Source organism: Pantherophis guttatus, chromosome 2 (assembly GCF_059756535.1).
Source record: "Pantherophis guttatus breed Tessera chromosome 2, ASM5975653v1, whole genome shotgun sequence".
Classification (NCBI taxonomy): domain Eukaryota; kingdom Metazoa; phylum Chordata; class Lepidosauria; order Squamata; family Colubridae; genus Pantherophis; species Pantherophis guttatus.
The window spans coordinates 24803003-24816841 of NC_142064.1; the positions used below are offsets into that span (position 1 = coordinate 24803003).

Below are 13839 nucleotides of genomic sequence, written 5' to 3' on the forward strand. Positions count from 1 at the left end.
TTTATGTCTGATTTCTGATTGACCTCATGCAGCTGGACAGGGACAGAGAAAGGGCCAATATGGCCCCCCAGGGCTGTCAAATGCCTAAGTTTGGCTTGGTAGTGATGTACTTTTGGAAGAAAACAAGACACTGCATTTCAGAATTAGCATGTAGAACTTATTCAAGAGCTCCAGTCCACATTAATGTATGTCCTTCAGATGCTCTTTGTACCACATTAGCCCTTGTTCTTTGATTGTAACAACTAATACTTTGTTAAACAAAGACAATAGTTCTCCTTGAAAGTATGGAATTGTGCTTTAGAAATGCCTTTGTGTATTAACTAATCTGTTAGTTAGCCAATTATCTAGAACAGTTCCTAGATGAATGGGTTGTTAGATACATTACACAATGCAGTCTTATTACAAACTGGAGAAACGATAGACTGATAAGACTATCTCTTGAATTAATGTAATGGGTATCTGTCGGTGCATGTTTTATAATTTAGTCTGTAGTGGCAGAATTTCACAGAGCACATTTTTCCACACGTGTTTGGAAATGATTTACACAGTTTGGCATGGGACCTAGAAAACGGTTCATTCATTTTTCTACTTTCATTTTGTTGCTTTCCCAATTTATTATACTGGATGTATTGCAACTGTAGCTCTCACTGTTTGCTTGGGATTCAAAGAGAAATGGCACCACAGATAGTCCTCGATTTAAAACCATTCATTTAGCGACCGTTTGAAGTTACAAGAGCCCTGGAAAAGAGATGCTGGCCTTCTCATTTATGATGGTTGCAGTATCCCAAGATCATGCGAATGCCTTCCCAGCTGGCTTCTTACACACAAAGTCAATGGGGGAAGCCAGATTTGTTTAATGACCACATGATTCACATAACCATGTCAAAAGTCATAAAATCGGGCACGACTCACTTAACCATGATGATTAGCGACAAAAACTTATCTAAATTGTGGTCATATGTCGAGGACTACCTGTACAATCAACACGTGTGGCTTTGACTTTTCTCCCATCCCTATTTTGCAATAGGAAGTATACTTTTTTGTTTATGTACTACTATGTTCTGCAAGTGTTGTTAATGAAACAGTATAGGGATATACTAATACTGTATATCCAGTCTAAATGCACATGAAAAATTATATACCCTGTTTCCCCGAAAATAAGACCTCCCTGGATAATAAGACCAATCTGGCTGTTATGCTCATGCGCTAAAATAACCCCCCCCCGAAAATAAGCGCCCCCCCCGAAAATATTTGAATGCATGCGTAGCCAGTCCCCACCATTTCCTCTGGTTAGGGTTAGGGAGACAGCTGTAAATCAGGTAAGATGGCAAGAGGAGTCCCATCTTGCTCCACACCCCCCAAAATAGTAAGACCTCCTCGAAAATAAGGACAAGAGCTTATTTCAGGGTTCAAAAAAATATAAGACAGTCTTATTTTCGGGGAAACACGGTACTATTCTTATTGTGTTATTTTCGGAGATAGCAAGTTGGAAGGAATGGTGAAAGCTGTCTTGAATGGGGAAGATTGCCTCTTGGCTATGAAAACTCCATGCTAACTAAATTGCAAGGTGTTAACATGTTTATTAAATCAGTGATGCCTTAAGAGATTATATTTTTTTCCCAATACAGAATATATTCAGTTATGTACTAAGAAATCTTTCCTTGGTATTTTTAAAATAATAGCTCCATATGAAATTTAACAAGAGCCTTACAGATTCATTCATTTTGGAAAACTATTCCAAACGTGGATAAGTCTGCTTTTAAAAATCCATTAAGTTATATAAGTGGGACAAAAAAATTACAGTCCTACGTATCAACATTTTTGGAGAATTTATAGGAGCTTTGCAAATTTGAATCTACAAAGTTAAAAGCATATTAGTGAATATTTTAGATCTTATTTGAGAAATGTGATTCTCTTGAACACCAAGATACTACATGAAAGTTGAAGTGTATGTAAATGAATGTTCTTAATATGTCTATATAACTTATTACTTGTCCAAATAGACTTCTAAGTACCATAATGCTGCATCTTACTGTCAGTTTTCTTCAAACTAGATATATTATTTGATTATTTTTGATAGTCCAATATTGATGTTGGATTTGATGGCAGAAATCAATAATGAGTATCATCATATTTTATTTAAGTGTTTTATTAAATTTATATATTGTCCCTCACTGAGGAGACTCTGAGAAGACTTTTGAAATAATATCGTTATCATTCATTTTTTAAGGAAGCCAGAGGTTTCAAGACACATGGTTAACTAAGGAATTTAGGACATTGTGTAGAGTTGGGCTGGGTAACTTTTAAGTGCCCAAAAGTCATTGTTTTGGTTTAAAAATCTTTTTTCACTCTATAAGAATGATTTTATTTTGGCCCTGGTGACAAAACCAAAACTTTTCCCATTGAAATTTTGAAGCCTCTGTTAATGTGTATCTGCATATACCTGCGTGTTTGTTTGGGGCTAAAGGCTAATGATAAGTACTTGTATCTCATAGAACTTCACCTCTGTATTTTGTCTCTTACTATAAAATGCATAAGAAATAATTGCATGAGAGAAAATCAGTTGGTTTGTCAGAAATTGGCAACATAACCTAGGAATAGAAGGAACAGAAACTTGTGGTAGTTCTTATGCAATCTGCAAAAAAAAAAAAAAAAAAAGACACCCCCTCCTCCAAGCTGAGACATTGGTGATGTTTTCTGCAGAAAATAATGGTGAGCAGTCTTGGCAGACTGATAAAGAGTGTGGTTAAAAATGATGTTTTAATGAAAAAAGAAAGAATTCGGAAGAAACCATATTACTGAAGAGTCAGCATGTTTTCCTAGTTATAGTGCATTGAGAAGTGCAACATGTCCTAAAAAAAGCTGAGTTGGTGAAATTGCTGAGGAATAATTTGATATTGAGTACCAGCAGGTACTAAGTACTAAGGGATGCGGTGGCTCAGTGGCTGTGACGCTGAGCTTGTCGATTGAAAGGTTGGCAGTTCAGCGGTTTGAATCCTAGTGCCATGTAACGGGGTGAGCTCATTTGTCCCAGCTTCTGCCAACCTAGCAGTTTGAAAGCACGTAAAAAATGCAAGTAGAAAAATAGGGATCACCTTTGGTGGGAAGGTAACAGCGTTCTGTGTGCCTTTGGCGTTTAGTCATGCCGGCCACATAACCACGGAGATGTCTTCAGACAGCGCTGGCTCTTCGGCTTTGAAACAGAGGTGAGTACCGCCCCCTAGAGTTGGGAACAACTAGCACATATGTGCGAGGAGAACCTTTACCTTTACTATACCTATACCAGCAGGTAAATACAGAATTCCAGAAAAAGAGTCAGCAAAACCCACTTTTAATTATTCAGTACAAAATTTTATAACTATAATAGCAACTTCAGTCACTGGAACATATTTGCTTTGTAAGAGGAAATTTGAAGAGCATTTCTAGTCTGTAGCCAGAAAAAAATGGGTGGTATTTTCTTCTGATTAAATGACTGAAAGACATGTTTATACACATGCTTAGGACGCCTGGAAGTGTGCCTGTCTGGAGATCTCTTGAAATTTGGCACATGGCAGGAGAAGGCAGAACGGTGGCTCTCAGTGACTAAGGCTAGCTCTAATAAAAGACTTTGAAAATAAAATGAAAGTGAAAATTAATGGCATGCAAGTGTTTTGAAATGGATCCTCTGCTGCTGCTGCTTTTTTTTTTTTTTACAAAGAAAAAAAAAGGACAAACCCAGAATTTTCAGTAATATAATGGTGCAGGAAGTATTGCTACTTCATTTTTGCTAGTGGCTAATATGAAAAGTTGAAGTTCAAGAAAGTGAATTATCCACATGCTAAAAAACCCCTTTTACACTGAAAGTTTAATTTAGAATTAATTACCTTTTACACTAAAAAGTGTTCATTCAGAATTTTGGGAGCATTTGGTGGGTACAAGTAATCCGTGATTTATGACCACAATTGGGATTGCAATTTCTGTTGCTAAGCAATGTGGTTGAGTGAATCGCATCAGATTTTATTACTTTTTTTTTACTATGGTCACACAGTTGTTAAGCAAATCTGGCTTCCCATATTGATTTTGCTTGTTGGAAGCCCTCTGGGAAGATCATAATGGCAATTGTTTACAATTGTTGTAAATCAGGGGTGAAATCCAGCAGGTTCTGACAGGTTCTGGAGAACCGGTAGGGGAAATTTTGAGCAGTTTGGAGAACCGGCAAATACCACCTCTGGCTGGCCCCAGAGTGGTGTGGGAATGGAGATTTTGCAGTATCCTTCCCCCAGGAGTGGGGAGGGAATGGGGATATTGCAGTATTCTTCCCCTGGAGTGGGGTGGGAATGGAGATTTTGCAGTATCCTTCCCCTGCCACGCCCACCAAGCCATGCCCACCAAGCCACATCACGCCCACCAAGCCACACCCACAGAACCGATAGTAAAAAAATTTGGATTTCACCACTGTTGTAAATATATGCTGGTTGCCAAGTGTGAATTTTGATCACATGACTCTGGGGATGCTGCAATGGTTGTAAATGTGAGGTAAATATCATAAGTCACTTTAGATAACTCTGTTTTCAAAACTTATAACATTTAATGAACGTTTGTATGTCTAGGACTATCTATACGGTCACAAAATGACTCCTCTTCCATCGTTCCTGCTATGGGACTCAAGGGAATTTTACAAATAAATAGAAATGTTGCTAGAAATATGTTGCTTTGTTTTTAGAATACTAGCTTTTAGTATTCTATATATATATTTTCAATTACAAGACTACAGGTAGTCCTCAACTTACTACAGTTCATTTAGTGACTGAAGTTACAATGGCATTGAAAAAAGAGACTTCACACGACCGTTAAGAGTATCCCCATAGTCACGTGATCAAAATTCATATTTATGACAGTTGCAGTGTCCTGGGATCATGTGATCACCTTTGACGACCTTCTGACAAGCAGCCAATGGGGAAGCCAGATTTAACAACTGCAGTGATTCGCTTAATAACTGTGGCAAGAAAGCTCGTAAAATGGGCTAAAATTCATTTAACCGTCCCACTTAGCAACAGAAATTTTGGATTCAATTGTGGTCATGAGTCGAATCAGAAAAATCTATTAGAGCCTGGCATAATGAGAGTTACATTCTGGCTCACTTGAAAGTTATTGTGTTGGAGGAACTGTGGTTAAAATTAGTCATCTGATAAACCAATGCATGAAATCCATTTTTATTTGTTACCTATAGCACCTAAGCTACAGCTCTTACATAGCCTTCAGGATCTATGATTATTTTTTGAATTTATCCAAGCTTATCCAATTAATCTAGGCTTATCCACTTATTGCCACCCTTCACATCTTAAATTTTCTTGTCTCTTTTCTTTCATTTTTGTATTTCTTTTCTGTTGCTTCAGCTCTTTAATGTAATATATCTATATTGAAAATTGTGTGCTTGTGCATTTTGAATGTCTTATTTTCCTTTGAAATACGGGTAAATTTGATTGCAAGGATTTCTGTTTCCTCTGTGTTATTCACTGCATTCTTTTGTCTTCATTTCATTTTGCTCTATTAGGCTATTTCCTCCTCTTCCTGCAGAACTCTGAATAAAGGTGAGCAGCTTCTAGAGCTGTTGATATAGTAAACCAATTATGAGGTACACATTTTGCAGATTTATTCCCCACCTTAGCATTAGTGAGTAATCTTTGCAACAATTTCTTTTATAGAACTCCTAGTTTAGAATTTCCATCACTGATATAAGTGGCTGTGATTTGGTTAGTCTGTCTACTTTTCTCTTGCGGAAGACCATTAAGGGAGTCACAATGAAGGCCAACATAGCCAGCTACAGGTAGTCCTCAACTTACGACCACAATTGAGCCCAACATCTCCGTGTTGTTAAGTGAGATTTGCCCCATTTTACAACCTTTCTTGCCACAGTTGTTAAGTGAATCACGCAGTTGATAAATTGGTAACCCGGTTGTTAAGTGAATCTGGCTTCCCCGTTGACTTTGCTTGTCCAAAGGTTGCAAAATGGGATCACATGACCTTTGGGACAGAGCAGTGGTCATAAGTATGAACCAATTTCTAAGCATCTGAATTTTGATCACATGATCATGAGGATGCTACGAAGGTTGTAACTGTGAAAAATGGTCATAAATCACTTTTTTCAATCCCATTGTAACTTTGAGCGGTCATTAAATGAACTGTTGTAAGTCGAGAACTACCTGTACTTGCCTGCCTTCCTTCAGTTCTGTATTTCTGCTTAATTGTGAGATTTTTAAGAGTAACTGAGGTTTATTAATTGGACTGATTCCCAGAAAAAAATGTTTTTATCTTTATTTTTAAGATCTGTGGTTTTTATATCACATTAACAATAGTTAGCTTTGTCAATAATGCAACACAGTTAAAGGGCGTTCCTGATGAAACAAACGGGAATAACTTCGCATATTTTTTTTTTTGGCTTGTTACATATGAGAACTATCGCCTTTGTTGCTTGCTTTGCCTTCAGAGATATATATTTCTGTTTTTTTATTTTCCTGATAGGACAGAAGAAGTTAAGTATATGGTTGAATAGAAAGTATGAGTGACTATAAAATATTTTATGAGTTCAATTATTTTGTCTGTAGGACTGAATCTAATACAATGGAGTACAATAGAAAAGACTAATAAAAGTATGCATCAAACATATTTTTGAGAAAATATTAATGAAGATGGCATACTTAAAAGTTCATTATCTACACAGAACACTTGTATTACAGTAGTTGTCTTCTCCAACAGGTGTCTTCCAGAAATTTTGCCATATCAAGAAAAATATCCATAGGGAAGATGCAGTATTAAGAATCTGCTTAGTAATATCCTTAGTATGTATAACATTGCTGCTTGAATTTTGGAATAAAGTTAAATTGTGTGGGAAAGTGGACTTGTGTGTGCTTTTTCAGCTATACTAATAAATGCATGATTTGAACTTATTCCAAAGAGGTAGTCAATTCTTATTGCCTTGATCAATAACAGGTAGTCCTTGACTTACCACCGGTTAGTTAGTGACTCTTCAAAATTATGACAGACCTCGCCAGGGGTACTTAGACCCAGTTCTGAAGTTCTGATGGCTGCTGCCCACACCTACATCCCCCCACAGTCAGATGACCCCCTTTACAACTGTAGTGGCAGGCTCCATTACAGTTGTAAATGGAGGACTGTCTGTGGCTAGTAATGCTTAATGTATCAACATGTGATTTAAAAAAAGTGCAATAGCAGTTTTGGTAGGGTTTTGGTGCTTCTATGGATATAGGCTGATGCTTGTTTCAGCAAAGTGAATGGTCAGTAGTAAGTACAGGTAGTTAAGTAAGTTGCACCCCATGATATGACCTTTTTTTTTGCCACAGCTGTTAAGCAAATCACTGCAAGTTGTTAAGTGAAACATGCAGTGGTTAAGTGACTCATGAGGTTCATGTGGATGTTAAATGAATCTGGTTTTCCCTGTTGACTTTGTGGGAAGATTACTAATGGTGATCACATGACCCCAGGACAATGCAACTGTCATAAATATAAGCCAGTTGCTAAGCACTCAGATTTTGATCATGTGACCATGAAGAGGCTGCAATCGTTGTGTGAAAAATGGTCATAAGTCACTTTTTTCAGCGCTGTTGTAAATTTGAAAGGTCACTAAATGAATAGGTTGTAAGTTGACGATTACTGTTATCTCCTATAAGCAAATGGTACTCTGCGATGGCACCCATATTATAGGCTGGATCCCTACATATGTGTTAGCTGCAGTTCCCACTATTGTTTTCTATTCTGCTGCTGCTTATCCAACACAGAATTCGTGCTGGAACTTTCCTTTTGAGGAAAGATAAAGGAATGAGGGGAACTGTGCACTTGGCTTGTTCAATAGAAGCGGCTATTGTTAAACATCACCATGCATTCTGCACCCGCCTTTTGAAAGGTGGCAGAATAGAAATTAGTGTTCACTCAGCAGTGCTGATAAGTAGATGTTGATTCACAATCATTCGTTCCTCACCTTTTAATCATGTGTATGTAGTTGGGTTATCTGATGCCTCTTGTCTTCAAGGCACGCTTAGCCTCTCTCATACTCATAAAAGGTTATTTCCACAGTGTGTATACAGAAGAGTTTTAATAAGTGTCACTCGCATTGCCGCACATTAAATTGAACCTTCCCATAGTTGTACGTAAAAAAAGAATCTTTATCGCAAGCAGGGAACTAATGCCTCTTGAGCCCCCTTTTTATGGTTCCCAGAAACTCTTGACTTTATGCTCAAAACTGACCTCTTGAGATGGCAAACTTGGAATATAGAATAGAACAGAATAACAGAGTTGGAAGGGACCTTGGAGGTCTTCTAGTCCAACCCCCTGTTTAGGCAGGAAACCCTACCCCACTTCAGACAAATGGTTATCTAATCTCTTCTTAAAAACTTCCAGTGTTGGAGCATTCACAACTTGTGGAGGCAAGTTGTTCCACTGATTAATTGTTCTAAGTCAGGAAATTTCTAAGTTCTTTTAGAACTTAGTTCTAAGTTGCTTCTCTCCTTGATTAGTTTCCACCCATTGCTTCTTGTTTTACCCTCAGGTGCTTTGGAGAATAGTTTGACTCCCTCTTCTTTGTGGCAACCCCACAAAGTGTAAACTAAAAAAACCCAAAACTGTCAACCCTAGTTATAAAACAATATCCTGGCTTTTGCTCACATCACACATTATGGACCTTCTCTCTCTCTTTCTCTCTCTGGTATCTCCAACCCCTCCCCCCCGCCCAATGAATGAAACTCTCAGCTACTAAATAATTGGCTATGCTTGCTTCCTTGACTGTTGGCATCCTAGGGATATTATCACCTATGTGAGTCAAGAATAGTTTTCACAGTATTTGGGGCTACATAGATGTTGATGGAATCTCGGCTGAAACATTGCATGCTGTAGGTCCCTTCCCTTAAATGTGGTCATCTTATGGGACCTACTCTGTTTTCCCCAAAATAAGACATCCCCTGATAATAAGCCTAAATGGGCTTTTGAGTGCATGACAATAAGGCCAAGCACTTATTTCAGGCTTCAAAAAAATATAAGACAGGGTCTTATTTTCAAGGAAACACGGTAGGAGGCATGCTTTCTTTATAACCCCCTTTGGAGTAGCATCCTACTTCAAATTTGAGACATACTTTTAGACCTTTTAGTCTTCTGGAAGGCCACAAAGTCCTGATTCTTCCCCCAAGAATTAGGCTAGGATGGGGGTTGAGCCAGGAAGTAACGGTTGGATTAGTCTAGCCCTTGATGGCGGATATCCTGTTTTTATTGGTGGTTGTGAGCTATCTAGGATCACTGGGCAGTCATAAAAAATCTGTAAAGAAATAAATAAATACCGGTAGTGAGTTATGGCTTCATATCTACTTTATACAGTGATGCACTAATTTGGCCTTAGTAGGTGAACTGGGATTATTTTTGTCCATGGAATAAGAGAATAGCCCAAGAAATGGAGATTATACATGCCATCAAACCTAAATTGCTATGCTAATGGATGCAAAATAATCCAAATTCACTCTTACACAATTTCCTTTTGGCTATGGTCTTTCAGAATTATGGGAGTTAGTGAGACCCAAAACATTTGAATTTGCCACGTAGGGGAAAGCTGCAATAATAAAACAGCAACGTATTATTTTTAGTTTTGTGCATGACTTGTGGGGCTGTGTTCCTAAAATTTACTATATTTGAAATAATGCTTTAAATGCTTTTTAAAAACAGTTTTACGGTACGTGCAAATAATACTTTGCATAGGATATTATAATATGTTCAGGCTTTTAACTATTACTTCAAATACTTCTGCCTTTATAGGTATTCCATATAAGGAATTGACTGTAGGGGTTCCAAAGGAGATCTTTCAAAATGAGAAAAGGATTGCTTTGTCACCAGCTGGAGTTCAAGCACTGGTTAAGCAGGGTTTTAACGTTATTGTGGAGTCAAGTGCAGGAGAAGCTGCTAAATTCTCTGATGACCACTATAGACAGGCTGGAGCACAGATCCAGGGCCCCAAGGAAGTATTGGCTTCTGACATAGTCCTCAAGGTAATCATTATCTGTTTACTATTACTCCTATGAAATCAGTTTCTCTCTCCCCCCCCCAAAGTGTTTTTCCACTTTGTTGTTGCTAGTGGGTTGGGTGCAGGGGTGCTATTCACCAGGTTCTGACAGGTTCTGGAGAACCGGTAGCGGAAATTTTGAGTAGTTCGGAGAACCGGTAATAAAAATTGACTGGCCCCGCCCCCATCTATTTTTTGCCTCCCAAGTCCCAGCTGATTGGGAGGAAATGGGAATTTTGCAGTAACCTTCTCCTGGAGTGGGGAGGGAATGGGGATTTTGCAGTAACCTTCCCCTGGAATGGGGTGGGAATGGAGATTTTACAGTATCCTCCCCCTGTCATGCCCACCATGGCATGCCATGCCCACCAAGCCACACCCACAGAACCGGTAGTAAAAATTTTTGAATCCCACCACTGCATATTTTGGCTGCATTTTTGGAATTGGTAGGAACACACAGGCACTGATAAGAGACAAAGCAATATCGGCTTCCTAAAGGTAAAGAAGATAGAAGGCTACAGATGTAAAAACCAGACATGTGAAAGAGGAATTTCAAGAAAACTCAGTTGAACTCAAGAGAGCCTGCATATATAGTAGACCTTTGGGAAGCCAGTGCCACTTTGTCATCAGTTTATCCTTAAGGTGTGGATCAATCAACAGGGAATAAGTATAATATAATAATAATAATATAATAATTTTATTTCTATACCGTAGATATAGAAATACTTATTTCTATAAGTAACAGAGAATTTGTCTGACAATGTAAATGCAAGAAGTCTGTCAAAATAAATTAAGTATATACAGGCGGCCCTCACTTTGTTGACCATTCAAAGTTATGATGGCACTGAAAAGGTAAATGTATAACTAATCTCACACTTATGATCTTTGTAATATTCCCATAGTCAAAGGAAAGCCATTGGTGTGCTTCAGAGTTGGCTTCCAATGCGCAAAGTTAATGGAGAAGCAAACAGTAAAATCACAGATCATAATCACATGATGTCTTGCTTAATGATGGGACCTAGTTGTGATTGTGAGGAGTTCCTGTATATGCATTATGGAAAGTTTTTCCATTAAAAATTTACAGTTTTGAATTCAGATTGTCAAAATAATTAAGTTTAAAGCAGATGGTTTGCATTTGAAATGAATTGTTCTCATCATTTTGGAAGCATTTCAAGCTCAAAACACCTCCCAGGTGGTGGAAACAGCCATTTCAAATGTGAAGCAACTGTTTCAAATGTCCAAAGCCATTTTGAACTCAGGAAGTAGGCATGTTGAATCCAAAACTTTGATTTTGAGAAATTTGCACATACCATATATATATATATAATTCAAGGTGGCAAACATACCTAATGCTCCTGCTTCTTATTTTCCTCATAACAATCTTGTGAGGTAGGCTGGGCTGAGAAAGATGAATTGCGCCACAGTCACCCGGCCATCTTTCACACTTAAGGTGGGACTAGAACTCAGAAACTCCTGGTTTCTAGGTCAGCACCTTAACCACAACACCCTATTGGCTTTCTGTATAAGAGAATTGCTACCGGTACATAATTGCTATTATGGACTACAAATAAAAGAACCCTTTCCAACAGTGACCATAGCGTTATAGATTTGTATCTCAATTTACATCCTCATATAGACAATGTGACGGAATCCCAAAGTATAATTTTAGAAAAGCCAACTATGATCTCATAATTGATTGTTGGAAAAGTTTTTAGTTTAGGTTGTAGAGGTCAATAAGATCTTGGAATGTCCCAGCAGTTACATTTAAGCCAGGTTTCCTTTATCAAGAAAAACCTTAATTGTTTATTTAAAATCAATAAACTATTTACATTTTAAATCACAGAGCATTATCCCTTGGTCTTTATTTATTTCTTAGGTAAATGTGCTTAGAGCACATTCCTTTCTTATCTAGCCATTTTGACAGAGACAGAATGTCTGTTATTGAGCAGCTGTAAGTCTGTCAAGTCAGTGTATATCCTTCTTCTCTCAGTGTGTGTGAATAAAGGGGGGTCATATTTATAGAGTGGCTAAGCCACTCCCCTTTCAGTCCCTTAAAGAAAATGGAGGGAAAGTATAAACACAAAACCATCCTTCCAGTATAGACAGTGTAGTTCAGTGGCACTACTTTAGATTATTATCTGACACTGATGATCAGCCTTTCATCTCTTGATTGGCAAACTCTATTCACTGGCTGCATCACTGCCGAAGACCATTATAACATTTTTTTGCAAGAAGTCGAAAGAATTTTCATGTAGGACTTGCTATGCTGCTAGCCTATCCTAATTCTTCAAACATCATCTTAAAATACTATTTGCATAGTGCACAGTACATTTTAAACTATGGTGGTACTTTGAACATAAATCATAGTGTTTGAGTTACAAAATTCAGTCACTTTTACTAGCTAGCTTCATTATTTGAAATCTTTCACAGGCAATGCATTTTAAAAACAGGCATAGCATTAGAAAAGTTTCTTTGGAACTAGGACAAAGCACATCTGATAAAGCTTTGTCTTGCAGAGAGCAAACTTCAGTTGCTGTAGAGCAGATGCATTATCAGGCAAACTGTTGACTGAGCAAAGTCCATTTTGCTGTTACTTTTCAGGGGCAACATTGTGCTAACATTTTACTTCCACAAACTGAATCTTTAATGATGATTATTTGTCCTCTCCGGCCCCCCCCCTTCTGTCTACACTGACAGCAGGAATGCTGGTTTTGAGTGAGAATAAATGACTGAAAACAAGGAGGAATCAAGTTGGTGAAAGCTATCTAGTTAGATAATTTATTATTTTATTTGATATTATCTAGTCTAGTGTTTCTCAAGCAGCTTTAAGATAGGTGGATATCAACTCTCAGAATTCCCTAGCCAGCATGAGTGGCTGGGGAATTCTGGGAGTTAAAGTTCCACCCATCTTAAATTTGCTTAAGTTGAAAAACACTAAATAATATCAAATAAAATAATAAATTATCTAACTAGGTACCTTATGTCAACTTGACTCTTCCTTGTTTTGAATAATTTATTTTCACTCAAAACAGGCATTCCTGCTGAAAAATACTGAATTAGACCAATTCTTAAAGTAGGTGTAAATTACCCCAAGGATAATTTGGGGTATCCTAGTAGTAATGGAGCAATTTGTAATTACTTGTTTGTGAGTTGAGGATCCAGTTTGTAAGTTGCTTTTGTAAAACAGCAGTCTGTATTAGTGAGAGTTTTTTGGGGTGAGGGGGTGAGGTTTATGATGTTATTCAGGATTGGGAGAAGGGTAATTGGGTCAAACAGCTTAAGAATCACTGGTTTGTATTGATGGACAAGATCTGTCCAGGAATTCTATTAAGATAATTTTTCAGGTGATTATTATTAGGTGATCTCAGGAACAGAACTCTTCATCTTTTGCTATCATGACAAGCAGAGAAAGAGGCATTATTAAGCATGAATTGGCAACTAGGATGCCCCAACTTAAAAAATACTTAAGAATTGTCCAGCAGCTCATGGTCTCCAAAACAATACAAGGTCATTTCTGAAATATTTTGTGTGAGAGTTATAGCCCTAAGGGGAGAGTTCAGTACGAACCATGAATTATTCATTAAAAAGTTATGTACCATTAACTAAAGGAATTTTCTATTGTAAAGAAAGAGAAAATTAAATTTTCCACACCATTAGCAAGTGTATAGATTCTGGATTCTTCTTTTCAAATACCCTTTTGCATTGGAAAAAATATTTCTAGGTAACCAAATTAGGTCTCCCCCCCAGTACAATTGATAGACATTGCAAGTCCATTCAGTTGAGATTGCAATGGGAAGAAAGAGTTA

At 37.6% G+C, this 13839-nt stretch overlaps 1 protein-coding gene across 7 annotated transcripts in view; it reads left to right on the forward strand.

The window, feature by feature from the left end:
• The window catches only part of NNT (nicotinamide nucleotide transhydrogenase), a 68737-nt gene that overhangs the window by 5474 nt on the left and 49424 nt on the right, over nt 1-13839 (forward strand). For all 7 annotated transcript variants that reach the window (XM_034440835.3, XM_060690702.2, XM_087885652.1 and 4 more), the window contains exon 3: nt 9793-10022. In XM_034440835.3, coding sequence (XP_034296726.1) covers nt 9793-10022 — 230 coding nt within the window. The remainder of the gene's footprint in view (nt 1-9792; nt 10023-13839) is intronic.